We start from the raw sequence: 25,428 nt of genomic DNA, 5'->3' as shown, positions 1-25,428 counted from the left end.
ATATTAAATTCTGTGCTCAAAATTGTTGAAAAAACTGCTTTACCATTTCAGAAGAAAACAAGTTTGCATTTATTGTCTGAGCAAAGAGAAGCTGACACTTCATATCTCTGTCTGTCACAGCAAGACATATCATTGCAAATGTACTGTTGGTAACCTTGGCAGCATGGCAAATGGTTGAGTGGCAAAATATTTAAAAGTGCCATGTTTATGCAGCAGCTTCCAATTATTTCCAACAGTTCTGGAGTTGTTATTGTGGTGAAACAGCACTATCTACCCATATGCGTTTACAAGCCCTCCCCAGAAAAAGCCCCAACACCAACAAAGCAGCATTTGGTGCTTGGGAATATTATAATAGCTACAACCACAGTATGTAAGACTGAGCACAGGGTGAGGCTGTGTGCTGAAGAAACAGTCTCTTCATGCAGAGCAAAGAGTCCCAGTGCAGCAAAGTTGTGGACGTTCCAAACTCTGGGCATATAATTTAGCTGCAGACCTACCCAAAGTAGTGTGTGTACAGCCTTTTGCAATTCATTTTGCATAATTCAAGACTCAGAAACAAGGAGCACGTCTGTGCAGCTGCTAATATACAATACTGAATGCCTGAGGAAGGCTTCATGGAGAAATCCTTGTTTCCCAAGCAGAAAAAAGGGCTTTTCAAAGAGGAGGAAAAAACAAAAGTAACGCCAGTTCACAAAGTCAAGAGGAGACCAAAGCAGGATTAAAAATCTGAAGTGAAAAAATTGCAAAGTTCTTTTTGCTAGAATATTGCTTCCTGAACACATTTTATCAACAGATGGTTTTAAAAATTTCTTTCTCCATATATGAATTTAAATTCAGGAAGCTAATCTATTTCTTTTTTCCTTCTATTTCCTTCTTTTTTTTTTTCTTTTTTTTTTTGACACATTCAAGTTTTCTCAGTCTCTCAGCTGTGATTTCTAACTACTCTTACTCAGATTTGATCTGTGAAGTATCTGGTGGAGCTGTGTGAGATTCTTCTACTGATTCTATAACACAATTTCTTTTTCACTTGGAGTACTTCTATATGGAGGTATTTGAACATTCTTTTTCTTAAAGATAAAAAATACTCTGAGGTATAAACATGACATATTCAAGGCACTCCTAGAAGCATTTGATACATTAAAAATCCCTAACACTACCTTATTCTGAACAACCTAGTAATATCTACTAGATGCGCTGTTTTCTTTCCAGTTTAGAATTGTAGCAGTCACAGTATTGATCTATCTGACCAACAGACCAGAAAAAAACGTTATGAAAATGTATAGCTTTTTTCAGTAATTGTTAATGCAATATAGCTCTTAATCACTTCACAGTGAAACTTAAAGAACATCTTTCCTTCAGTTTAAAGAGTTAAATAGGTGGTTTGTAATATTTTTGAGGAAAAGCAAATACATTGTTCCTTGCCTCTTCTCATTTTAACATATTTTCACAAGCACTCTGGTTTTCTCATTTTGAAATATGTAAAACCAGAAATCTGAGTTACAAACAGGTAATGGATATCCAGATCACTCTAATGCTTTACAGAATGCCTTTTGGAAAAAAAAAAAATATATTGAAATTTATATTCAAAGAAGGTACTAATGACAGAAGTAAAATGGAAAAAGGAAAGTGTCACAAATCTGAGGAATCATCTGGTTTAGTGTCCTGTGAATGGTCAACAGCAGATGGCATCACTTGCCTGCAGCAGAATTCCTTCTAAATCCAGTATGTTTCCAGCTCATTGTGACCTAGATCCTACAGCATCAAATACCTGAAGCATCTGACTTTCCTTCAGGCTTTCTGGAAGTTTGACTCTATTTGTCCACACAGATCAGAACCAATTTCATAAATGAACTCACATCAGATACTAGTTTTTATAAAATTTCTATACAACTGTTAATCAAAGGAACTGGATGGAAGTGTAGGTATGAATCCATATATATTTTGCAGACTTTTGAAAGGTAGAGTTTATAAAATCATTCATTAACAAATTGAGTGATTAACGGACATTTGAAATAACACAGAAGCTTAACTAAAGTCAAAGGGCAAATCCACGGGCAGCATGACTATCAGCTGCCTGCAGGGAATTTAAAAGAGGTTGGGCTTGAGCCTGTTGGACAGCACAAACTTATCTATGCTTTCTCTACATTTTTATCAAATTCATTTGAGAACAACTTGTTGATGCTGACAAGGCTCTGTTCTGAATAGGAATTTCTTTGATAAGCTTACGAGTTATTGCATATACAGCTAATGTCACTGTCTCCTTCTTGGTTAGCACAGATCTTTTCTGGAACGTCCATGTAATGGTTTTGATTTATCTGTTCTTTGGTATCATGTCATTTGAGGCTGTGAGATTTTTTGTTCAGCTGAAGCTAAAGCTAACAAGGCTGACTTGAGAGCTCACCCGAAGTTTTCCTTCATCTAACTGGACACCACCTTCTCAACAAGTTGTCTAATAACCTGCAGAGAAAAAGGCCCTATTCAGCTCATATTTTACTTGTGCAGAAGTCTCCTGGATTTCTCTAAAGTAGAAGGGTCAGACAGCTAAAGAATGGAACAATGGCGTTAGAGTGTGGTGGTCAAGCCCTGCATTTTGTGGGGTTTTTTTTGGGGTTTTTTTTTGGTTTGTTTTTTTTTTTTTTTTTTTTTTGTTTGTTTGTTTTTTTGTTTTTTTTTTTTTTAATTTTATGAGAACTCAAAAGTGTACTTGAAGACACACATGCAGTTTCATTTGGAATTCTAAGTACTTTGAAATATCCTGGGGATTTTAAGATTAGCTTATCTTATTATCTTAATTGCTTGCTCACTCACTCCTCAGCAGAATACGAGAAGAAGACAGGAAGAACAGGAATGAGAAAGATTAAGTGGAAGTAAAGATAGGGACATTGACTGTCTGTAGAGCAGGAATGACTTGGGAAATACTACCCTAATTTATTGCCAATTAACATAAAAATAATTACTAATTCAAGTAATGGGAAGAGAAAAGAAACATCAAGCTAGCACCATTTCTGCCTGGCTTCCATGCTAAACTTCACTCCAGACTCCTCTACCCACCCCCACCCTCCTGAGCAGCGTAGGTGGGATGGGAATATGGAGTTACAGTCCATAACCAATCTGCTTTGTTTCTCCTTCCTTCTCACACGTCTCCTCAGCTGTAGTGTGGGCTTCTCCACAAGCAGCAATCCTGCTCTAGGAAAATCTGCTCTAGCGCATAGGTTCTCCACAGGTGGCAGTTCCTTCAGGAACATCCATCTGCTCTGGTGTGCTCTGTGGGCTGCAGGGAAGATCTGCTCTGCCGTAGAGAGCCTCCTCCTTTCTCCTACCCTGATATTCCCTCTTTGTTTCTTATTCCTTTTTTTCCCTTCCCTCCTTCTCCCTGTGGCTATTTTTGCCCTTCTGTTACTGTGAGCGCTGTTGTAACTGCTTCAAAACAACAATCTGATTTAATAAGAGCAGCACTGCAGTCATTTATGGGTCTGCTAGGGAGAACAAGCCCTGCTTTTTTTCCTGGCTGGACTGGGTGGGGAATATCAATTGTATCACAGTATTGCATAAGTATAGAACAATAAAACAACACATGGCACTGAAGCTGACAGCAGTTTGTGTACATTTTTATAAAAATAACCCCAGCAACTGGAAGGAACACAAATAAGAACATTATGGTTATCATGTATGGTTACATGATAAAGAAATAAGCAATCTGTTTAAGATACAAAAGCAGGGGCAGGTTTAGAAGGATGTTGAACTGAGCTGCAATCAGAGGTGCTTCTGGTACTTGGTGTATAAGGGGATTAAGTGTATCTCCTCTGCAGTATTTGTCACACTTTGTATCCGAACAGAGCAACATGTCTGAGGTAAGTGTTGGTTTTCATCTTTTTCATTCTACTGCTTTATATTTCTAAACTACGGTGTTTCAGACACTAACTTAAAATACAATCTACAGGGTAATATTTGTGGACAGTAATTTTTCACAGCTCATTAGGCCAACTTACATTATTTTTCAAGGGAAGTACACATATGGAGCATAAGACAGAATTTAATTATTTAACTTTCACTTCTGGCTGGACAAATGTTTATTTTCCTTTGGCTTTGAAGACTTAACAAACTTCATTATATGTCTAGATAGTTCTTCTGGCTTATAGTATTTTGGAATTATTAATACTTTTATTTGGATTTAAACATAGAATTTGTCAAAACAATTCTTTTACAAAAAGGTTTATCAAACCCTTAATATAGCTTAGCTACTCTTTTACCCAGAGATAGTACATCTATTTTTTTAATGTTGTTGATACTAAAAGTAAAATGCTATTCTGTTGTAAATGTGTGACTAAAAATTTTAAGTTAAATTGTGAGTTAGACTGTAATAATTTTTCAGTTTTAGTAGTCTTATTTTTTGCTTAATTTCACTTAAATTTCACTGATTTCAATGCAACTGTGAATGTTGGGCACCTGTAGGAATTCAGGAAAATCTCAAGGTGTTTCTCAATTGTAACCAACATTCTGGTAGTACAGTAAAATCATCTGTCAACTATTTCAGAGGGGAAATATTTTTTTAATGAGTTTTTACTCTTTGCATTTAAGGAGGAGCATTTAATTTTTTTTTTTTCGTATTTTAAAATAATTACCAAAATAGCTGCATTTATCTCTTAATGATACTGGGTACTATATAGTTGGTGTAAGAGCTCCCTCTATAGGTTTTATTTTAAATCTCAGCTTAGGAAAATAAAAAGGAAAGGAAATTCCACTTCTTGACAGTGCTTTATAAACATATTCAGTTGATCAAAATCACATGATTCTTAAACAGCAGGATTTTATGGAAAGAAAGCCATCTCTTTTACCAATGGTTAAAGCAAGAGAATATAATAAATTTATTAAAGATTTTCTAGACTTACTTTTTGTCTTTACAAAAAATTATACTTTTAATAGCAGCCTGATAAACTGCATAACTTAAGCTGCTGTTTTATGTAGGAGTAATACAGCATTTTCACTTTTGTAACTACATTTTATACCATCAACAATCAGTTGCTGGTCTGTGTCTCATGGGCAGGTGCTCAGTGCTGCATGAGCTCTCATATATCCAGGTGCACATAAACTATTGAATAGCTCTGTTGCAAACACAATTTAGCACAGCATTGTATAAGATTGTGTTATATGAGGCTTCTCTTGAATGACTTCAGTTATCTTCATAAAAAAAATGAGCTGGACTAACTGAACAGATGACTTGGGGGATAATATTAGAAGTTTGCATGAACTTTCCTTTGTATATAATTATTGATTTGGTATATAACTATTAAGTAGTATTTAATAATAGTTAATAATAAATGTATCATACCCAGCATTCTGAAATTTATGTTTGTACTAGTCCCCTATTCAGCATTTCTTGTGGCATGGCATTGTACACACGGAAATAGAAAAATTTATAATACTTTAAAAGGAAATGTTAAGCCCTGTACACAAAATTAAGGGGTTATAAAAGAAATCTTTGCAGGCATTCATATCAGAACGTTTGACTTTCAGAGATGAAAATGAGGCTTATATACATGCAGAGAAGCAAATTGGTTGGTTGCAAACCAATGGAATTGTTGTGGTCATTATTACAACTAAACAGTAATTAAATAGTTTGAGACAATTAGTGAGGGTACTGGGCTGGAAATTATTCTCATTGTATAAAATCTGTATAATATTTTTCTTGGGTTTTGCTGCTGTTACTCTGGATTTGCAAGTGAGAGAAGAATTTTGCCCATAGTCCAGTTAGAAATGTTCTATATTCTTGAGAAAACAAGAATGGGTCAGAACATGCATATATTGTTGATGTTTCTAGTTCTTACTCTTATGCTGTTCATAAATATAGTTTGCAAAAAAAAAAAAAAAAAAAACCACACTAGATTTATGACAGTGTGGTAAATCTGAATTGGCTCATGAGCCAAGCATCTTATTTATAATTGCCACCTTCCTAGTCATCACAATTAAAAATTCTGCAACTAAGAGCAAAAATGTTTTAAAGAAAAGTTTTCACCATTTTTGCTTTATTGGAATTTAATAGCTGTATAAGGAAAACACTGTTTCCTTACACCTCTGTGCAGACCCTGAAATCTTTTTGTCAGTGACAGCTGGAAAGGAACATTGTAAATTATAAATAAACATTGCAAATAATGACTTCTGAGAGGGTCTGAGGATTTCTAACTATCTGAAATAGTGCAGAGAAAAATAGAACAGCCATATTTATGTTCTATCTAAGTCTGCTACAAGGAAATTACCTTGTCACAATGTAGTGTCTATTTCTCTTAGGGATAGACTTATGATTAAATAATGCTAGTTTTCAGAAGAGTTAGGCAGATTCAGCTTGTCTTGCATGAGAAAGAGGAGTAAAAAGTGTATCTCCCAATCAAAAGAGCTCTCATCATTGAGCAGAAAAAGGTAATCCTTACTATCTCTAGTGGCTTAAATTTTTTGCAGGTTCTACTTTACACAACATGTATGGGCAAATCCGCGTCAGGTGGAATAGACAAGTCAATTGCTTCAGGGCAGAAGAAATCCTTGGTCACAGAGAAGTGTTCAGACATCTAGGAAACTTACACAGAAGCTGAATAGGCCTGCGTGTCTATTGGTGGGGCTTCAGGACTTAGGTATTGCATGAAATAAGCAGTAAGTTTGAAGACCTAAATTTTGGATGTACATCCTAAATATGGAAAGTAAATTGAATTCTAAAGTTTTTTCCTTTAAAGAAAGTAACTATGTGCTCATTGAGAAAAGGGCTGCAACAGTAAGTGATGCACACATTGTAGGAGAGGAAGCAGAATTGTGGTTGAACACTTTTTGTTCTGTACCATAGCTTTTTTCTGTATTTATGATAAGATGCAGAAAGTATTGTGCATCAACAAATCAAGACTTTGCTTCAGAAGTAGAAAAGAAGATGTGGCTTAGGAGAAATTAAAATATTACAGTACAGCCAAAAGAAATAAAGCTCCTAGGATGGGCAGGTTTATTACCATGTGTTCGGTGTAGCTCCTATGATAACAGACCACAGCAATGGTAATTTATGCTCCAGTAATTTCCTGCGTCTTTGTTGATGTCTACTTTGTAATGGATTGGCAGGTGGAACCAATCGTTCTTTGTCTCTTCCAATTCCAGCATAATTTCTCTTGAATCTTTAGTGTGTTTTGGGTTGTTTTTTTTCTCTTTTAGCCTAATTTTTTTCTTATTTAATCACATTTGTGATTGTACTGCTTTCCACCTCTGTGATTCCAGCCTACAAAAGTGATACTTAATGTCTGATTTTACAGCCAGGCATGAGAATTGGTTCCTGAGTCTGGGTAAATTATTTTCTTGGTAATAATTCCTAAGAAATTAAATGGAGGTGTAGGATTTCAATTTTTGTTTCCAAGATTGTTACTGCTTTCTTGGAAAAAGTCTTGTGCATCCCATTCTCTTCACAGTGCAGTGTCATATCACTACTAATTTAAATATGGGGGAAAACAAGTTCAGGCAGAATGTATATAATGAGTAGGCTAAAACTGACTTGTTTCTGATGAGAGCATCTTCAAAGTAGGGTTGATTGTGCTTGATACAGGATTTGTAATCTGAACAGGGACTGTTAAAGTGGCCCAGTAATCTCCTGCATGTGTGTCAAGACCAAGGGTAACTGAAACTGGATGGCAAAAGAAGGCTTCAGTCTCACAGAAAATACTTATCCAAAGTATTTAAAGAGAAGATATCTCAGTCACTTATTTACCCATTTCCCGAAATCATGCAGAGGAGAGAATAAGGACATGCAATTTTACCAGAGACTGCCCAAGTTCAGCTATGTGAAGCCTAGAGTTTTACAGATCTAATTAATTGTTTGTAAATACTGTTAGGTAGAAAGAGCATAATAGTTTGTGAAGCAGTTTCTGATGTGGTTGCTTGCCACAGTAAGGAAGTGGATTTTATGACACTCACATTCTTCTAGTTTTATTCCTAACTACATTTTTCTCTTTTATTGCAGCCCAGAAGATGGTGAAATCCATCCTGAAATCTGTAGACTATATATCCAGTTGCAATGTTGCTTAGAAATGTACACAACAGAAATGCTAAAGTCCATATGTCTGCTAGGATCACTGCAGTTTCATCGAAAAGGTACTGAATTGCAGATATGTATATCTGCAAATATGCAGATACTTGTTTTAGAAAAAGAACAATCTTTTGGGGCATGTCTGGGTATTCATGAAAGACAAAACACTGTCCTGGTTTTGACTGGGGTGGAGTTAATTTTCTTCATAGTAGCCATCATGGAGCGATGTTTTGGATTTGCACTGGAAGCAGTGTTGATAATACAGGGATGTTTTAGTCATTGCTAAACCCACATGAGCTCAAGACTGTTTCTTCTCCTCACCCCACCCCACCAGTGAGGATGCTGAGGGAGCCCAAGGAGTTGTGAGAGGACAGCTGACTCCAGCTGATCCAAGGGGTATATCTCAGACTATATGGCATCATGCTCAGCATATAAAGAGGGGGAAGATGAAGGAAAGTGAGGATATCAAAGTGATAGCATTTGTCTTCCCAAGTCATCATGAGGTAGCCTTGTATTCCTGGGGATGGCTGAATGTCTGTCTACCCATTGGGAGTGATGAATAAATACCTTGTGTTGCTTTATTTATTAAAGTGACTGTACCTCAACCCAGGAGTTTTCTCACTTTCACCCTTTCAGTAGTCTCCCTTATCCCACCAGGGTGAGCAAGTCATCAGCTCTGTGGGGCTTCACTGATGTCTGAGGTTAAATCACAACAAACACCAAACTGTAAAATTAATTATATATATATCTATAGATAGGTTTTCAGTTACTAAAAAGGAGTGTTCCTGTTTATCACCATTCTTACAGAAGTCTGTCTTATCAGGTATGTATCACTCATGTCCTCGCCATTTAAAAGTCTGATACTTTTTTAAAAAGAGTAGTTCCTTAAGTTTTAGGTGTCATTAGTCAGACGAGTGGGCAAACTTAGTAATGTTATTAGACATATTTGTCAGGCAAGATATGTTTTTAATAGTGTTGCTGTTACTATTAGTTTTCTTATCTCACTGCTGCTTGCCTCTTACTGCTGGTTATCTCTTACTGGTTCCAGTAAATTGTTCTTATCTTAACCCGTGATCTTCACCTTTTGTGCCTCCAATTCTCAACTCCAGCCTGCCCCAACAGAAAGAGGAGGGGGAGAGAGAGAGTGGCCTGTGATTTGGTAGAATGTCAGTGATAGCACTAAACTGGGGAGTATCATTCCTAAAACACTACCATAACAAAAGGTAGGTAAATATGGTTCAAAAGATGCCCACCCTTATAAAAGCAAATACTAGACTCAGAACTGAAAGGAGATGTCCTCACTTCAGTGAAAATGCAGATCTCTAATAATTTCATACTTTATTAGGTGCCTACTGAAAGGAAGATGTAGAAATGCTGATCATTTACTGAATAGTTTCCTTAATAACCTCATTGCTCAGTGATGGTACAGGCTGATTAGGGCTGTATCTGTGCTGATTGTAACTACTCTTTCCCCAGACAGTATCTCATCAATAAAAAAACCAGGTTAAGCAAGGAAAAGTTCTGTAATGAACCTGTTGCATTTCCTGTCTTGCTAAAAGGTTCTGTAGCGTACTTTCCATATCTATCTGTAGAATACTGCTAAAGCCAGGGGTATTTTTATTATGAAAGTAAGAATGGGAGATTTGTAAATGCTTAACTGTGGTTCTCAATTATTTTCTCAAGTCAAAAATAAGTCTACAAAATAGGAAGAGAGAAAATCAGTAGAGCCATTGTAGAACAAGATAATAGTAGCTGTCGAAATGAGTCGTCATTTTTATGACAGATTGTACTGCATTTCCTAGCATTTGCAACAGTTGTCAAACCATTTGCTGAACTGTTGAAAGTAAATAACTTAAAGTGACCTGAGTAACTCTGAAATGTCTTGTCTCCCCCTTTTACTTCTGGATGGAATCTACAGTAATAACTTAAACTAAACATCAAACTATTAGATGTCTAAAAATGGATAAGAGGAGTTACACCTTAGTTCCTACCTTGCAGTACTTTGATAGGCTTTAGTTTCTCAATTCACCACAGAGTGAGTCATGGTAGTTATTCTGTCCTTACCAAATAGTGATTTTTTGTCCTTGCCAAATAGAGTGTTTTAGAGATAAACACAGTAACTTGGCTCCTAGTTTCTGTGACATTCTTTGAAAAAAATACATAGTAGGCAAAAACTATATGATGACAGGGATTCAAATAATTTGAATATCCAATAGAAAATAGCTTTTTTATATTGAATATTTAGTATTGGCAACACCTAGAAATATTGCAAGGGCATCATGCAATGATGGAAATTCCAGTCCTGTGTTAATTGTATTTTCACCATGAAGGTAGCTGCATGCTAGACAGGCACTCAAAGAGGCTGTGAAATAGCCATTCTTGGAGATACGGATAACTGAAATAGTCCTGAGCAGTCTGATGCAAGTTGGCCCTGCTTTCAGTGGGTTGTTACACTAGATGACTTTGCAACTTATTTGTTCTGTGTTCTGACAGAACATACTGTTTTCAAAGGAACATTCTGAACCCATACTTTTCATTGATTTCTTTACTTACAGAGAATGATACTTTAGTGTAGGTGAAGTGTGTAAATTTATCTCTAGGAAGGAAAGAGACAATAACCTCATCAGCATAAAATATGTTGTTATGTTGCTACATATAGGTGTTTAGGTTTGGAAAGACAGGTGTCTGCTAAAGAAGGCAGGAGCCTCCCCTGAAATGGAAAAATGTAGATCCCTTCCCTGCAAATTGTTATAAATTTGAAATTAAGGGGTGCTTTCAGGCAAAAATATGGGAGCAGGAATAACAGTTCTTTATTAGTGAAGAAAATAAAAGGATAAAATAAACAATGCAGTGAACCAAAACAACACTGACAGAGTCAGAATACAACCTGACACCCTGCTGGACAGGGTGTTGGTAGCAGTCCAATTGGAATTGTGGCTGCAGTCCTCCTGGAGTGTCAGGTGTGGTTCTGTTGGAGTAGTGATCCTGTAGAAAAGGGGTGCAGTCTTCCTCTGAAGAGGCAACTGTTCCTCTGGGAAAATCTAGTGCAGAAAAAGCTGTGCTCGTGGGCCAGAAACTCAAGACTATATATGCAGGTAGGAATGCTTGGCTCCTCCCTCTGGATGGAGCATCTCACAATGGGATGTTATAGTTCTTATCAGTCATGCAGCAACACTCAATGGCCCATTATCAGCAGATGTCTCCCCAGAGGGAGGACTGATTGTGGAAGAGATAAGGAAAAACTGCCCACTTAAGACAACTGCCATATGGCAAATGAATACATCTTGCTTTTCAATCTGGGACAATAGGTTTTTTATTTCTTCACTTGTTTAGTTTTTCACAGGTCTTTAATCATCTGAATGACCATATAAAAAAAATTTCTTGTGTACAAAGAGTACTGCCGTTATAATCTTTGCTTAAGCCATAAGTGTGCATGTCTGGTGTTCTTGTTGTGACTTGAAGCTCATTTCTGTGAGTAATATTTTCCATTTGATGTAGTATTTCCCTTCTCTAGCCCTCTTACTTGCCAGACAATATGTATGTTAGGTGTTTAAACCTCCCATGAGATTTCACCAATTCATGTTCTTACTCAGGAGGCTGCAGAGATTAAAATAGAATGACATGCAGACTGTTCTCGGCCACCTGTGGCTTGTAAATAATAATGTGGGTATTGGTATCTTGATCAGAATTTATCAAACGAGCTATAGAACTGATAAAACTAAGGCAGTGTGCTGATGCTGATGTTGTTTTCCTGAGAGAAATTCAGCCAGTAGGAAGAAGATGTCTTACTAGGAAAGCTATTCCCTTAAGGAAACACCACACAAAAATTTGAAGGTCTGAGCTCTGGATCTTTTGATTGCCTTTCACAGCACATATCTTCTCATATCTCCTTATCTTTCTTTTCAGCTGAACAAATATTCCTTTATTTGCTATATATATATCAATCTTCCTATACAGAAATTTCTTGCATGGTTACAGTGTTTTAGAATAAATTACTGCTGTTATAGAACCACTACTAGAAAAACCAGATAGTCTGTTATTTCTTTGAGATGTAACTGCCACAGTGGGGCCAAAAGCCATACATAGTTGCAGCTTTGTTATGCAGTAAGTAACCTGAGGTAAGTACTCTTCAGTAATTTTTCTTTTTTTTTGTAAGATACATACACTACAAAAGTCCAGTGTTGAGAATGTATAACGATTCAACAGTTCAGCATTCAGAAAGTTTGCAAAGGGCACAAGGAATCATGCCTAAGTATCTTTAATTCAAGTGTTTTGTAGTTCCTAAGTCTTTGGCTACCTGCTCATTTATTCTATTACTCCTCCTTTCTATGATTCCAGAAGTTATGGCTAACTACTACAGAGTCTAGTGTCCTAATTCCAACTAGATGTCTCATTCCTCTGGTTACTCTAGTTCCTCTAGTTACTTGGGCATACATATTTCTTTTATCCTAATTGTTTAGTGTCATATATTTTATGTATTGCACACCATGAAGAAAAAATAACAGTTATTGATATGTGTGAGTCTCACCTGACATGTATAAACACAGATGAGAGCAGAAGGATACCAACACTAACCAAAGTGATGGGTACCTGTGTAGTCATGCCGAAAAGGCAAGAATTGAGTCTTACAGGAAAATCAAACATGCATACTACTTGTGTTTCATGTAAGAAATTAATACAGTTAATTATTGTATTTACAGTGTGTGTTTTGTGATAAAAATATGTAATTCCTTAAAATAGTAGCTGAAAGTGATAGCTTATGCTACGAACTACAGGAATAAACCCTTGGTTCAGTGGAGAGATTTTTTACTTTTTGGCTTTGTTTAAATGACGTGCTTTTTAGAGTTTTGAAGGGGAAAGGAAGGATTATTTAATGGTTGTGCTACAATCTCAGTGTTTTATTTAAAGACTGGTAGATATGTATTATTACTTACACATATCACTTGTGCAAGAGGGATAAGATGCAAGAGTGTAGAAGAGCACACAGGTATGGAGAAACAGAATCAAGAGACTCACCCATTCTTACGTGGACACTATGAAGAAGCAAAGGAATTGGACAAGAACAGCCATGGAAGGAGGGTAACAACTTTCACCACAAAATCGTTGTTCCTATTCCATTTTCTTTAATAATAGTACTTTCAGTGACACAGTCTCCATCCAAGTTCTGCAGGTCCTGAGTGTAAATGCAGAATTAAATTCTTCAGGCCATTAGCCATATTTGTCAAATACCTTTTTTACTTCCTGCACAATTCTTTCCTATTCCCCTTTCTAGGTTTTCCTGCTCGTGTACTTTAGCTGTGATACATAGCTTGTGCATTTATCCTTAATTGCCAGGTTAGAAACCTGATGTAAACACTGCATTTTTTTTTTGAGACAGGGATTCTCTCAGCTTTGTTAGTCTGGTATCCACTCAAATAGTTCCTCTGCATATATATGTCTACTTCCTCTGAAATATAACTAGCACTGAGGGACATATTTTTTTATCTTTTTTTTCATTCATCACAGTTTCTGTGGAAATTAGGTGATGTCTAAGAGGAGGTGCCTAGGGTTTCATGAAGGAAGCAAACACAGAGATCACCACAGAAACAATAAGGGGCACAGCAGGTGAGACACATAAAACCACATGATGTATGTAACCTTACTGAACTGACAGTTTTCTGCCCTCTCATTTATCCTCACTCAAGTTTGATCCTCAGCATTATTTAACTAAATTGATTTTATTTCATATCAAAAGCATTTTATGCTTCTTACAGTAAACAAAAAACAAACAAAAAAACTGAATTACTGATGAGAAAAGAAAGAATGCATCATTGCAACTAAAATGATTAAAAATCTTTCCACTGACTACATTGAAAGTAAATTAAGGGTTCATATCCATTTTTTTGAAGTATCTATGACAGAAGATATCCGTACCAGTGACTGTAAGGATGAAAATATTTAGAAGCTTCTGTTTCAGTATAGGCTGTGACCATGGTAGAAATGTTAAGCCTGAGTCATACATTATTCAAGCAAAGCCTTTATTATTAGCTGACTTTTTAACTGCTTTCAAGAGACTGAGCAAATGATCTGAAATTCAAGAAAGGCTTCATGAATTGTTCATAATACAACAGAATTATTGGTAAAGAGCTTTTTCCAGGTGAAAAGAGATCTGTGTCTTCATTCTGCCAAATCTGCAAGAGCTTGTCTTTTTGCTGATGAAAAGAACATTACTGTCTCTGCTTCTGTTCTCAAGCTGAGAAAAATAACCTTTACTGTTATTTCATCTAGTGCTGTTACTTTTGCCATTGAAAAACCTTTCACATCCCTGAAGGATGTCACCAAAGGTCAGGTCAGGGTTCCACCGTGACACTTAAAGATAATGGAACAATCCACTCATACCCTGTTTCATGAGTAATGCTTTGTGATATCAGTGGCACATTAGATGGTTTACCTGAAACCTTTTTAGTGAAAAATTAATGTGTGAGATATTGGTAACATTATGTTGTGTTATGGACTTCTTATGATGGGAAAAAATAATGAAGCTTATATGACTGAACAATGAAAACTGTACCATATGAATCACCTTAAAATAACAGCATAAGCTGCAGTTAAGGACAAGAAAAATTCGAAAGTTAAATCTACAGGGTGATACAGAGTAAAACATGTAATCTGTGAAGCAGGTTAGTCTGCTATTCCACAAGCAATTGAGTAACCTTTCAGCATAACAACTTGTAACCAACAGAAAGGTTTTGATCTCTTTCTCTCTGTCTCCCCTCCCTTATAATGCCTTCACTTCTTCTTCATTTCCACTGCTTTTGGAAAAAGAGTAATATGATCCTCCTTCTCTGGAACTTGCTCCTGGACATGTAGGGGTTTTGACTGGCCTTACTTAAACCACTTCATCAGAAAATATCACATTTTATTTTTCCTTTTGTTGGTATAATCTATCATTTCAGTGGCTAAAGTGGATTACAGAAGGATTTGACAAAGCACAAGTTAGGAGTGGATGCCAGTAAGCAGCAAAGAAAGGACACAGGAAATTCTCATAGAGGCTAAATATGTTATGGTCGTGTCATGCACTCTTTAGGATTCATTTAGGTAACTGTGGGCTTCCTAGTGGCTTTGAAGAGCATTAAAACATAAACAAGTATCTTCTGTAGCATAGGCAACATCTAATTTGAGACAGGTATTAAGAATAACTTTTTTTCTTCCTTTTTTTCAAGGGATTAATTTATCAGAATGCAACTGTTTAGATAACTTACCCTAACTTAACTAAAAATGTTAATCTTATGATCCAGGAAATTCTAGATTTTAAAAAACAAGGTTACCTGCCTGATAGCAGGGATATATATTTGTGACGTGGAAGAACAGTATACCATGGTCTGCAGTTTTGGCCTCTAGTGTCCCAAAAAAATGGCCTGAATGACCTGTATTAGCTGTTTTTTTCCTTCATGTACTTTGTCAAACCTTACAGGAACTACTCAGATTTGTACTGATGTCAAAACTTTTCCAATTGCAAAAATTGCTAAACAAAAAAACACGTCCTATACAACATTTTTTATGGTTTAAATGACAGTTGTCTGGGATGCACTCCAGTGTGAATTTTCTTCTGTATTTGGTGCCAGAATTGTACTTGCCACTACAGAAAAGGAATGCTGTCAGATAGTCCAAAGGAGATTTGCAGGTTTACCAAAATATTCTTAAAATGGTTAACTCTCTTGAATGCTCCATTATCATGATCCAATCCTTTATCCATTCTGTTCCTCACATAAGCCCTGGAAGATCTGTCATGAAGCCCCTCCCTTCAATTTCAACACTATATTTAATTTTCATATAGGGAGCATGAATTAGATAGGTGTCAATACAGAAATTCAGAATGTAATGCATTTCGGCTATGGGTGGTGGCAGCTTTATATTGCTATTAAATTGTAAAGTACAAAATTTCACATGTGTTTGGTTTTTGCTCAGTATTGCTGTAGTACTCGGAGACATGGATTGCAATGTTCTTTAGCTGTCAGAGTTTTGAAGTTGTTTCCAGAATGTGCCTTGTAGTTTCCTCACTGAGTTTGTTCTGTTTTGTCTTCTGGCTATTATTTTGTATTCCATGAGAGCCACTGGAGTTTAATTGAATCCTTTTAAATTGGTAAGAGTAACGTATGGCAGCACTCTGATTTCTAGCTTGGCATGGTCTGCTCTGCTTCTGAACAGTTCTTACTTGGAGTTTGCATCTAAGCTGTCTTTTTCTCCATTTGTATTGTGCAAAGTCAAGTTCAAAGCATCAATTAGATAATTTGAGTATCTGTTTTAATCAATAAATAATAGGGATACATGTTTTGTTTAAATATTTTAAAGGAAAAGAACCTTGTGGCCCACCCAAGATCTTAGATACTAAAGTGGAGGAGAGTTCTGAAGTACCTATTTTAGAAGACACGTCATTATCACCAACAGATATTCAACAGCATCTATGGCAGGTTTCCACAGATATTGAAAACACTGACAGGTATGTGTAGTACTTCATTTTTAAACAAACAAATGTCTTTCTAGGATTTATTTAGTCTTTTTTAATTTGACAACCAGTGTTGCTACTATGAAAATTATAAGTAAATTAAATAACCTGTTAACTTCTCTGGTACATTTAACAGAGTTTCTGATTTTATAAAACACACCTGAAATATGCCAGACTCCAATTATGCATTTCAAAATCAAAACCACAGAATTTCAGTTAGTTCTGCACACAGTTTTAAATTTGGAAGTTTTAGGAGAGGAGGGGAATATTGTAGCGGTATTATTTTTACTCTCTTAACGATGCAATTGAAAGACAAAAATGAGACCCTTTACTAGAGAGTAATCCTGATGGCCAACATTTTTTTGCAAAAAGTCCTATTTTGAGGCTTTGTATACTAAGTTGCAGCTGAGATTTGAATTGTTATCATGCTGATTTGCATAAAGCCAAGTTCTGTTCTACTGGGCCATAATGTGGAGAATAAATAGCGCAATTTTTTATTAATCATGCTGCTGCATTTCTGAGAACCATTTTATGTGTAGATGAATGAAGCAAGACCGTATGGGATTTAAATCCTGAAAGCATTAAGACATTACAAGCCTGTAGATCTGCCATCGATGTGCAAAACAGAAACTATTTGGAAATTTCTGGTCTCTTTCAAAACATACCAAAATGTGATTTGCTTTTGGAGATGATGTGTTGTTATCATATTTTCCATCATCTGCCTTTCAGAAAATCTAATGCCAGAGTCCTCCAAAGGCAGGTGAGAATGATAGCCCTGTTCCTAAAATTTTCATTTAATGTGCAGTGTTAAGTGTCAAGGGTTAGTTGCATATGTTATAATTTTCTTCTGAACAGTGAAACACATTCATGGCACAAGCTACAAAATGCTGATAAGAGGTATGAAGATGATATTAGTATTAGCTAATATTAAGACATATTGTGTATTTTGCCGCTAGGATGACATTGTACCCCCAGAGGCTTTTACATGAAATACTCAAGTGCCAGAATAGGTCATAAATTTGAACCAGGAAAAGTTAGTATCAGACTCATAAAAATGCTCCCTATTAGTTTTATTGCTCTTTCTCTTGGTATGCATCTTCTGATACATGTATGTAAAAACCAAATGCTTGCTCAATAGATTTTTGTATTTATTGCTCCATTGTTTTTGCATATAAAGCTATACTGTGAGTCACACCCCATGCAGTCTTCAACTGTTGTTCCATTGTATCTTTTTTAACTGTTGTATCCACAGAGATATGAGAGAAATGAAAAACCTTTTAAGTAAACTCAGGGAGACGATGCCTTTACCACTGAAAAATCAAGGTAAGTTTTGAATTTTCTTTATTTAATAAAAATTGAGATAATTGAGGGGTTTACCTTCCTTTATATACAAAAAAATAAAATCTAGGGTCCTTTAATGGAAACTACAGAAAGAAAAATCTAGGCAAAATCTCTTCACTGCTGATTCAGTGGAGCCAGAATCTAGTATGTGATCTTTGGCTTCTTGAGCTTCACATGAGGTATTCTGAAATTTATAGATACAGTATCTATAGATAAAATAATAGACTTCCTGGTGATACAAAGGCAGAAGCAGAACTACTTCCCAGTATCTGGAGTCCTTCTTTATCAAAGGTAATGAAAGTGTAAATTGCATAGGCTATGACAGGGATCCTTCTGAGTGATGAGGTTTGATTTATCCCTACAAGGCTTGTAGCTTCTGTGACCTGACATTGACTCTTTGCAGAAAAGCTACTTGCCTTGAGTCTGCCACTAGGCTGCTTTTCCGATAGACAGCTAACAGGCACCCCATAGAAACACACAGGTGGGCAGGATCTCCATCCTGAGCATGTATTTAGCAATGGGCCTTCTTTTTGTTGGCATGTTAAATACTCCACATCTACAGGCACTCTCTTTGTTTGTGAGAACAGCATTAAAAAGATAATAATTTTTCTTCTTAATAATGGGTGTTCCTTAAATGTGGTGCAGTCTTTGCACAGTGGCAACTGATGAAATGTACTGAATGTGTCCTAGATCTTATCCCAAGTAACTAAGCAGCCTAGCATTCATAATACACTAAGAGGTGAATATAGAATGATTGTATTCATTATACAAGTAAGATTTCATGGCAGGATAACTTGATTGAAAACTATGTTGAAAGGAAAAAGGGCATCACTTGTGATACAGACATACCATTGTAAAGACTGGAAGAGTGATGAAAGGTCTAGGCTTAGTCTAGAACAAAAGATGTGCTGGAAATAAGGAAGGGAAAGACAAATTGGAGGGATATAATGTATAGAGAAACTTGAATTCAGAACAGGCATACAGAATTCTTCTTTGTTGCCTGGCATCTACACTGCCCTTCAACAATGACCAGAAAATCACTGACCCCCTGTGCGGGACATGAAGCATCCCAAAGTTTTAAAACTTGGAGATATGCCCCAGGATCAGGTAACCATCATTATTATGGAGATCCTGTTAATTAGCATTGTAAGACTCTCAAATGCAAAATTCAGGTTATTATTTTTTCTGTGCTCTATGGGATCTACCACATCACAGAAAGGGTTGTCAAGCATTGGAATGAATGCCCAGAGAGGTGGTGTAGAAGAATGCCCAGAGAAGTGTTCAAGAAAGGACTGGACCTGGCACTTAGTGCCGTTGTCTGGTCAATGTGGTGCTGATCAGTTGTAGGTTGGACTCAATCTTAGACTCATAAATGATTCTGTGATTCTGTGATCATGTAGGTGCTGCTAGGACACATAAATGATGAAATCTCTTTTCTGTTCATATGTGTACACACTTGTGTTAAAACATGGGGTTTTTCATCACAGATGATAGCAGCCTCCTAAACTTGACTCCATATCCACTGGTAAGAAGACGGAAGCGAAGATTCTTTGGATTGTGTTGTCTTGTCTCAAGTTAGAAGTTTAGGCACAGAAGCACCAAGGAAATAATGACTTTGATTAAACCACTATTATTTGAACACTGAAAAGATAAAAATGGCTAATCTTGATTATACAGCATATTTTCTACACTAGGCTATTCATTTTTGTCTTCTGCTCCATCCCCCTTTCCAAATAAGGGTTTTAATACTTTCAAATTATGGTGGTCAAAAAATGGCTGTGGAATAGATCTAGAATATTTAAAACTTTTTGAAGTATGTTTTGCATGCTTGCTTTCAATCACTCAAAGAAGACACGTGAATTATGATTCATATATAATTTTAGCAGGTTTTTTTTAATTGTTTGAACTGCAGCTAAAAGTTTGTGTGTAGTACAGTACTCTTACTAGTATCATATTAAAATCATACTCTAACAGTCTTTAAGCATAGAAGAACATTTGATCATTCTCTCACAGGCTTTAAGAATGGGAAACTATTTAAGAGCAAAACTATTAAAGTTCTAAGACATTCAAACAATATTGTAACAGAATTTGTACAAAATCTCCAGTTGCTTTTTGTGCTCTCATTCATATTTAGTCTTCCACTGTATCTCAACTTCAAAGCTTTTTAGAAAAATATCTTAATTTATGATGAAAAAACCATATATGAATATAAGTAGGACTTGTAAATACAGAGAAATCATAATATCTACAAACTGTACAATGATTAAAAGCAACAAATTTCCTTTTAAGCCAATAGTATATCTACAAGCTTTTGGAAAAAATAAATAATTTATTAAAAGAAGGTGTATTAAAATAAACAATGTAAAAACACAATGCAAACCCATTTTGTTGCCAGTAGAATTGAAAGCATGGTGTCTGCATATCAAGTATTGATCTTATAAGGCATGCCAAAATTATCTCAGACTGTAAGATACTAAACGTTTTACATTGTTAATAAAGTTTTTTATTTAAATTAAATGTTGTCTTGTTTCTAGTGGTATTGTATTTTTTCTAATTTTGTTGTCAGAGTACTACACAAATTTGTGACAGTATTTCCATTTCAACAAGTATATTTACAAAGACAGATTAAAAACATATGCATGACTAAATTCTTTAAATAGCACAAAAAAAGGTCATTTCAACATGTTTGAAGATTTCAGGTCATGAACTATTCTTAGGCATATATATTCCAAAGCATCTGAAATGGGGAGATCTCTACAAAACTCTGTGCTTGTGAGAGCAAACAACATTTTTAAGAAGAATGGGATCAAAGTCCACAGCACAATGTTTTTCCAAGTTAATTATTTAAAGTTTTCTGCACATTTCTCACAAACCTTATGCTCACTAATCAGAGCTGTTGTCCATAATGTTGAGCACTGACATGTTTTCATTAGAAGTCTCAAAGCAATAGATTCACTCTATGATTCCATCCCCACAGATACACTAGATTTTGCAAATGTTAAAACCTTGTAAAAACAACTCCTGGTGTCTAATAGCTATTAAAAACATTGTCTGCAAAATTGATCAGTAGTTACAATTAACCAATTATTTTTTGTTCAGCATCAGTGAAAAAGAAAGACATTAGTGCCAAGAAAAAGAGTATGAATTCAAGACTGAACATACAGTGATGCCATGAGAAAGAAAAGGGGAAGAAAATTTCACACAAGATTTCTTTAAAAGTCCTGGTTTTTTGGTATATACAGAGAATCAGATGGGCAGATAAAGTACTGACCTTGTCTAATTCATTACCTGCCCACATACCATCACAGGGAATTTCATATGCCAAGTTACATGACAGCCTATATCTCTGTGTTTTAACCACAGCTATTACAATGGAATATACATTAGTAAGATAAATTTATAAACATCTTAATATTACAAAGCTTTTGACATCAGTCATATCACAGGGAGTTCCCTAACTTCAGCATGTTCTGTGATAAGACTTGAACATGTTGTCTTCAAAGCCCTTTGAGGTTGCTGTATATTGAAGTGTACAGTAATATGCATCCTTGTACCTTTTGTTATTCTGGAAACTTTAGCAGTGTTTCTTCTTCCTCTAAAGCCTACTAAAATCGCAGTCTTTGTTCGTTTTGAAGCCTTTCTATAATTCTAAGCAATCTAGCATCTTATCTGAAGCCTTTTGTATTATCCTACTGATCCTAATTGGAGACATGCTGTAATTCCCAAGCTTTATGGCCACTTAAGGAATATTGGTGCTCAAGGGTGAATGGAAGTTCTCTTAACAGATAGTGATATGAACCAAGTCCTAGTAAATATCTGAAGAGGTGTCAAGGGATAAAAATTGGTTTACTTAGGAATGCAGTGGATTATCTTTTACTACTTCAAAAGGAAACAAGAAAACTTTTTAAGCCTCAGAACATGATGTTGGTAAAAGATAAAAGTTTATTATATTACTACATTTTAGTTTAATGGAACTCAGCAATGTAGGATCAAAGTTTAAAAGTTCCCTCAATGAAATAATATACAAATTATTTAGAGATTATTTAGAACTATTCACTTTCCAAGTACTTTGAAATAATTCACAATAAACCCCCAAATGCATGGAAACAAGCCATTCAGGGAGAATACTGAGGAAAGCAGCTCTTGCTTTCTAAATCCTTCTTGGAGTTTGAACATTTCAGTTTAAAGTGTTGCGAGTTAAAGGCACCATCATTCTTTTGCAGGGTAGGAAGCAAGTAAAAATTCCTCTTCCCACCAAATATGTCAAGTTTCACCAACTCTTTTTTTTTTTTACTAAAACTTTGTGCAGCTTCAGCTTTTCAAAACCAGATTCTGTATAGCCACCTTCCACTGGTATCACCCATTTTTCACAGATATTTAATGTGAAAAAAATACTTCATGTGTCATAAATGACTAATCCAAGAAATCAAATATCTATGTACACTGTAAAGTCTAAATTTTTCAGAGCAGAATCAAAATACAAGCTTACAGCAATAGACAGCACACTAACACATGCAGCAGGTTGGATGTTAACTTACCCAAAATGAAAACTTAAAATGCAAAATCTGCATGTTAATTTATATAATAGGTCCATGTATATCCGATACAACTCAGAAAATCTGTGTCAGAGAATGGGAGAAATACAATAACTAACTTATATCCCATCTGAGGAATAAATATATAGTGGTGCATTAAATGCCTCTTGGTCTTATGTCCATGTAATGGTGAAATTCCTTTTTACCTCTGTTAGAGATATCCTATCTATTGTCCAGCTTCATGGACAAGAGGCAAGAGAAGCTAAAGAAACATCTATTTCTGCTCATACTAAGTCATAAGTTACTCCAGTCAATGAGGAGACTTCTAGCATTATTTTGGGAAGTTTGTGGTCCTGTTTAAGTTCTAGGACCTTGAAGGCACTGACTGACATGCAGGAAAACTTACCTTTTACCAGCACAATCAACCTTTTCTGCTTCAAAAAGAACTTAGCTAGGCTAAATACAGGTGGACAGGACATATTTTCTAGGGATCATGGTGTGGCAAAAGTTTTAATAGTGACTTTTAACTATTCTATAGCTGAATAATTCATCTCAAATCCAAAACTATTTTCCCTGAGATTCTCTTCTCTTGTAGCAGTTTTACAAATAGCCCCAGCCATGTTTGAAGAGGTATACCTTTATTCCTTAATTGATGGTTGTACCCTCTAATGTGGTATTTGGTTTTCTTCAATTTAAGCTGTTCCCAGTGTATGCATAATCTGGTGTTCAGATCTAGCCTCATGTTTCCATTTTTAGACATTTTCCAGCCTGAACTCACTTGGCTTTGAACTACCAGTCTCCGTCTCACTAGTACTTTGAGCCTTTACCTTATTTTGTGTCATCTGTAAAATTTCTTGGAGTGGTTCTTCTCTCACTTCCATTTTTTAAAAAATGTAGTAGAGTACCAGTAGTAATGGGAATTCTGGTGTCCAAGAAAGCACTTGTTTCTGTTTGTCCAGTCTGTTGCTGTCTAATGCAAGCATATCTTCATTTGAGCCATTGTATGTACTCAGCTCTCTTTTCCACAAGTTATTTCTAGCTCTTCTGGAACTGCAGTTCTTTGATGAAGACAAAGTTTCTGCCCATTTTCAGCCTGAATCTACTCCTGGATAATTAATAACATATACAATGTGTTTCTTACAGGTCAACTTTATTGTTTGTTGAAATTCTCTGATGGTCAAAATTCTGCCAGGGTATTTTATAAACTATTATACTAGATTAAAGCCTCAGGAAAATATACAGTACAGACAATAAGAATTATCCCTCCTTCACAGACACTTTCTCAGTGGGACAAATATTTAGCTTACAGAGAAAACTAAACCACATCTTGAGTACATCTTGCTGAAGTTTAAATGAACTCTACTCAACAAACCTTTTTCAGAGTTTTCTCCTTTATTGCTATTATTTAAACTCTAACGTTGCTTTTCTAGATAAACCTGTTCTGATCTTCTCTCTCAAATAATTTTTCCTCTTTTTTTGCCTAATCTCTTTGATTTCTTTATTCTTCTACCTTTTTTATTTTCTACTACCACCACCTCATTTTGTGTTATCACCTAAATTCATCTTCATAGATTGTTATAGTAGAATTTCTTGTGAACAATGCAAATGTGCTGGTATTTTTACTACAAAGCATTTTTGACATATTTTTCTCTATTCACCCTTATTATTTTTATAGTGATTTGCATCTCAGAATTTCTGTTAATGCCTTTCTCAGGTACTACTGTCGTGGGGCAAAGGTGTTGTAGTAAGAGGCTCCAAGTGTTTGTTTGGCCAAGAGAGTCTGTGATGTGTGGTAATTTGCACAAGGTAAGATAGGTTGGCTGCCCAAGACATGGGAATGTCAGTAAAACCTTTTAACAGCTTCACCGCTGGCTCTGCTGTGGAGACTTCAGAGCACAACTGAATCATCAGTTGAGAGAAAAAGTTTGGGATGTATGACATTCTATTTTGCATACACAGAGACTGTGTATGTATTTGTTGCATTGTGTCCTTTTTTGACTGGGGAGAGATGATGTGAGGAATTGCAAAAGATGATCTTCTAAAAATACATCTGAGGATTTCCTAGAACTGATTGTTACATGAAACAGATAACAAGCACCATGTCCAATTCATTACTCATAATACTTTTTAGAGGGGCCTGCAGCTATGACATTCTCTCCTGTTGTCAACTACAAAAGCACTGAGTAAATACAGAGTTCAATATGCATTATCTCAGCAGCTTTCACATCCTTAAAGAATAAGCCTGTAAATGTTACTTACTCCATTCCAAGTTCATGGCTAGATGCTGCATTTTTTTTTCTATCCATAATTGCGTTGTTGCAATTCCGAGCTATGATTCTTCACTATGACTTATTTTTTCAAGGAAAAAGAAGCCAAAACCTCACAGTTATAAAGCTGCATAATAATACTGCATCACAAAGAATTTATTTTTCCTTTTGTTCTACCTCTTGGGTACCTATGGCTAAGACTTTGTTTGTCCATCATTAATTGAAGGCCTTCAGGAGCAGTTATGGAAAGATGTCCACAAAAGCCCACCCCACCCCCCAGGGGTGAGTACATTTTTATAGGTTTTAGGAAATTAGCATAATTGACAAAAATCACCAATTAGGAGGACAAGTGGTCAAGCCTGGTCTTCCTCCCAGGTCAAGCCCCTCCTCTGGAACCTCTCCTTCAGCACTAGCTATACTTTGTCCATGAGAATGTATCTCCAAGAGTTGTTCTCAGCCTTGGTTCCCAGGAAGAACTGAGATAGCACCTTGCACCTCCTGGGGTTTGGAGCTCTGGAATCCATTTTCTCTTTCTGCTTAGGGAAAGGCCATGGAGAAGTACTGGGAAAACTAGCTACTAATACAATAGGTGACAGAGCTACAAATACATGTGTGAAAAATACAGAGAAGATATAGAAGAAAAAAAAATAAAAGCAAAACCCAAACAGCATCAACACAGGAAGCTAATATTAAATTGCAATCAGTGATGTACACACCACTTTCCTCACATTGCAAAATGATGCTAGTAGCAGG

General features: G+C 35.9%; 1 protein-coding gene across 1 annotated transcript in view; it reads left to right on the top strand.

Moving 5' to 3' along the window:
* Window positions 1-20,390, top strand: part of RGS7BP (regulator of G protein signaling 7 binding protein) — a 36,511-nt gene extending 16,121 nt beyond the window's left edge. Inside the window, exons 3-6 of the mRNA XM_053931634.1 lie at window positions 7,982-8,112; window positions 16,379-16,526; window positions 17,785-17,855; window positions 19,361-20,390. Of these exons, the coding sequence (XP_053787609.1) occupies window positions 7,982-8,112; window positions 16,379-16,526; window positions 17,785-17,855; window positions 19,361-19,452 (442 nt within the window). The 3' untranslated portion in view covers window positions 19,453-20,390. The remainder of the gene's footprint in view (window positions 1-7,981; window positions 8,113-16,378; window positions 16,527-17,784; window positions 17,856-19,360) is intronic.
* Window positions 20,391-25,428: the final 5,038 nt, after the last annotated feature.

This window comes from Vidua chalybeata, chromosome Z (genome assembly GCF_026979565.1).
Source record: "Vidua chalybeata isolate OUT-0048 chromosome Z, bVidCha1 merged haplotype, whole genome shotgun sequence".
In the NCBI taxonomy this organism is placed as follows: domain Eukaryota; kingdom Metazoa; phylum Chordata; class Aves; order Passeriformes; family Viduidae; genus Vidua; species Vidua chalybeata.
Note: the sequence above shows the minus strand (reverse complement) of the source record. Positions and strands in the feature narration are given on the sequence as shown.